Genomic DNA, 3448 nt, shown 5'->3' on the forward strand with positions numbered 1-3448 from the left:
TATGTAGATTTTGTATTGTTTTTCTTTGTATATGAGTGTGAATGGTGTAATACAGAACTCCCCGTAAAGCCAGGTTAAAATCTGTTTTCAGCCAAAAGATGAAGACAAGTTTGGTGACAGCTTCTTGTGGTCTTCAAAGTATTGGAAGGATGACACGAGGGTACCAGTAGAGGTTTTCTGAATATCTCCTACTGGGAGACAACCAGATACAGTAGTAGCTGTGAGCAATCAGTGGAGGAAGAGACTGTATTTTGCTTTTCCTAGTTTAGCGTCATGGAAAACAGACAACAATCTGAACTTAAGCCTTCTTCCAAGGAAGTGTTTTTTGCTCACCAGGATTGAGTAAACCAAATGGCATTTGCTCACCAGGATTAAGTAAATCACCTTTTATGAAGTGAGATAAAAAGACAATTTTGTGGTTGCTAGTGTGTGCACTGTACGGAAAATTCAAATTGCTTTATCGTTAGTGCCTCAAAGGTGCCCATGTTCAAACCACAAAAACAAATTATTTATTAACACCATGGTGCTGGATCTTCCACCCAGCATTCTCTTTGCAGGAAACTCTCCTGCATAACAATACTTATTGTGCCCAGAGGTCTTTCTCCTATGCTGGACACAAACTCTGGAATAACATTCCTGAAAATCCAAAGGGGTTAGGGTTAGTCACAGTCAAAGACGTTTTTATTCAAAACAGTGTTTTACTGATTTTTGAATAGTATTTTACATTTAAAGCGCTTTGAATTTAGTTAAAGTGCTATTTTAGTTTGCATTATTATTATTATTATTATTATTATTATTATTATTATTATGTACCACAGTGTTAAAACGTATATAATTCTGCTATAAGCTAAAATGGCACATTAGGGTGCTGAAGGTGTAACCTAGAGGCCATGTGGCTCTAAACATAGTCAATATCGTAAGAAAAAAAAATTATAACAATAATAATAAATAGGTAAGTAAATGAATAAAAATTAAAATACAAATTTTTTAAGTGTCTTTAGGAGTTTAAGATAATTACAATGTCTGTAAACGTCACATGCTATTATACTTTGCGACGACAGACTACAAAAAGCACGTGTAATGTTAAGTGTCAATGAAATCACCAATTTCTGCATGTTCACTCTTCTTTCCAACAAGCCTCTTCACTTTCTCTTCTAGGTAGGCAGAGTACTCTCTATTATTATTCATCATCAGAATTTCTTAAAAAATTCTGTTATGGAATAGACAATAAAGCTGAGAATGAATTTGCCGTGCTCACCTTAATTGTGGGGTGCAAATTAATTTTTTTCGGGGGGGAGGGGGGCTACTTCTTCGATCGCAAACGACAACTTTACGTCTCCCCACCCTACCCACTTCCAATATCTCTCCTCTTTTCCTCTTTCACTTCTAAAACGAGACCGGTGATACGATTTTTTGGACATACACATGAAACGCTGAAAGATCGACAAAACTCCATTTGTTGCTTAGCAAAATAGTTCCAAGTGAATGTCATATTTTGATCTTGGGTGGTAAATACCGACTTATCGCTGCACTGATTTCATAACGAGAAGGTCCCTGTGTGAAATTGCGTCCCGGGAATTGCGTCCAATAAATTGCTCCGTTGGCATCCTGGATGAAACACCGTTCATAATGCTGCATTGCTACACCGGATAAAGATTTGCAACCGCAGTGCTACTTTGATCAAACAGTACTTCCAGTAATCCAGGATAAAATGGATCATCAGGGTTTGTTTTTAGCAGTGCTCCGATCTCTTCTTCCACTGTATCTAAATCACAGCCACATTCAATTTCTCTAAGAAGCTCATCTACCTCTTCAAGTGTCGGTAACTCAGTCAATTCAACTGTTAAACTGTGAAGAAAGTTTTCCACTTCCGACTCGTCGCCTGGAACAATTTGTGGCGTCTCCGGTATGTCAATAGCTTCATGAATTTCACTGAGTGAATTATGATATTCACTTGCCTTCGATGTGAAATTGTTTGTGTTTAACTTATCTCGTTGATGTCTAGACGAATTCACCGTTCCTGTTGGCTTTTTGTCCTCTAATGAGCTCAGCCTCCTCCTCTTGGGAGGCGTGCAAAGGCAGAAATAACTGGAGCACACTTCGCTACAAATTCTTCGCACAGTGCATTCTAAAACGGCCGTCACAAACATGTCAGGCGCTCGCTTTCGCTTATTTCGTTGCTGTTTTTTGACAGCAGACTGCACAAACTGTTCGTGTTCCTCTCTCTTTGCTTCTGTCAGACACATTAAATGAAGACAGGAAGTGGAAAAATGGACGAAACGAACTGTATCAAACTGAATTAAGGTGACTTGACTTGAGCAACTCAAATCCCGGTATCCAGCCTTTCTTCGGATATTATTCTTCAGTTTAGGAAACCAGTAGAATGTTTAAATAATACGCAAGACATCTGTCCAGAGGTGTAGTGTGTATTTGTTTCCCGGATATTGCACCAATTTTCAAGAAATTCGACAGTGAATTCGTGAACTGTTTACGAGTCCTGAAAAGTTTGAATTTACCTTTCAAGAAGTATTACGATGACGTTGAATTTGTGAAAACACAATTCCCAAGAATTCAGAGACGAGAGTCTGTCGGGGGAGGTAGCGAAACAATGGAGTATGGCGGCTTACGGCTTTTCTGCAACTTCCTCGAAGTTTTTCATGACGTTTATTCGCTGCAGTTGTCATGACAATATTTAACTGGCACCTTGTCGGCCAATTGAAGTGACGTTGTTCTGCAGGGAAAGACCCCAAACAATTCGTTTTGTACTATCACGTTCTCTTCCTCGTTAGGAAATGACCTCAAAAGCAAGGGTCGTAGCAACTGTGGCGTGTTTCAACATAAGTTGTGAAACGGCATATTCGCTGTATTTGTGCACAAAGTGTCTTTTTGACAGAAAATTCGAGATAACTATTTTCACGTCGGCTCACGTAATGTGTGAGATGACGTCACAGGAAGGCGTTTTGATCACGGAACAAGATTCCAAGTGTAACATACATTTTCAGAGTTGATTTGAAATGTTAGCTACAAGAAGAGAGACCAAAGAAGGAAATGCTTGAAATGGCGGAGATTTGTGTGACAAAATCAAATACTACACGCTCTTTTCTGTGTTCCTTTTAAATTTTATTTAGTATTTTTTTACTGCTTTATAGCGCTCTGGGTATTGGCAGTTAGACATGAAAAACGATGACTAGCCGAAATCGCAAAAGATCAGCTCAACAATGGAGCGAATACAACTGCGCATGATGATTTCCCTCTGAAATACTCGTTATTTCCCAATGAAGCTGACCAAAGGTCATATTCGCAGCACTTGTGATTCACGCAGGGCACAAGGTGATGGGTGTGAAGCCGTGAAAATAGGGAGCTTAAGCACGCGTCGTTTTAGAGCCACGGAGGGCAACCGGAAGTCAGCTGATTTCTTTTTTAATTTGTCCTGCGCTACTATATCTAT

At 39.3% G+C, this 3448-nt stretch overlaps 2 protein-coding genes across 2 annotated transcripts in view; both read right to left on the reverse strand.

The window, feature by feature from the left end:
• Positions 1-1500: 1500 nt before the first annotated feature.
• Positions 1501-2396, reverse strand: LOC138026002 (uncharacterized). The gene has a single exon (XM_068873169.1). It carries the CDS (start codon positions 2244-2246, stop codon positions 1641-1643), a length of 606 nt encoding a protein of 201 aa, XP_068729270.1. The 5' UTR covers positions 2247-2396; the 3' UTR covers positions 1501-1640.
• Positions 2397-3098: 702 nt separating this feature from the next.
• LOC138026001 (integrator complex subunit 7-like) overlaps positions 3099-3448 on the reverse strand; it is a 24417-nt gene continuing 24067 nt past the window's right edge. The window contains exon 26 of the mRNA XM_068873168.1: positions 3099-3448. This exon is cut by the window's right edge and continues 574 nt beyond it. The gene's annotated coding sequence lies outside the window, so the exon portion shown is untranslated.

This window comes from Montipora capricornis, chromosome 12 (genome assembly GCF_036669925.1).
Source record: "Montipora capricornis isolate CH-2021 chromosome 12, ASM3666992v2, whole genome shotgun sequence".
NCBI lineage: Eukaryota > Metazoa > Cnidaria > Anthozoa > Scleractinia > Acroporidae > Montipora > Montipora capricornis.

What these genes read in the sequence shown, in the direction of transcription:
- LOC138026002 (XM_068873169.1), bottom strand. Translation starts at nt 2,246, where the DNA reads ATGTGTCTGACAGAAGCAAAGAGAGAGGAACACGAACAGTTTGTGCAG.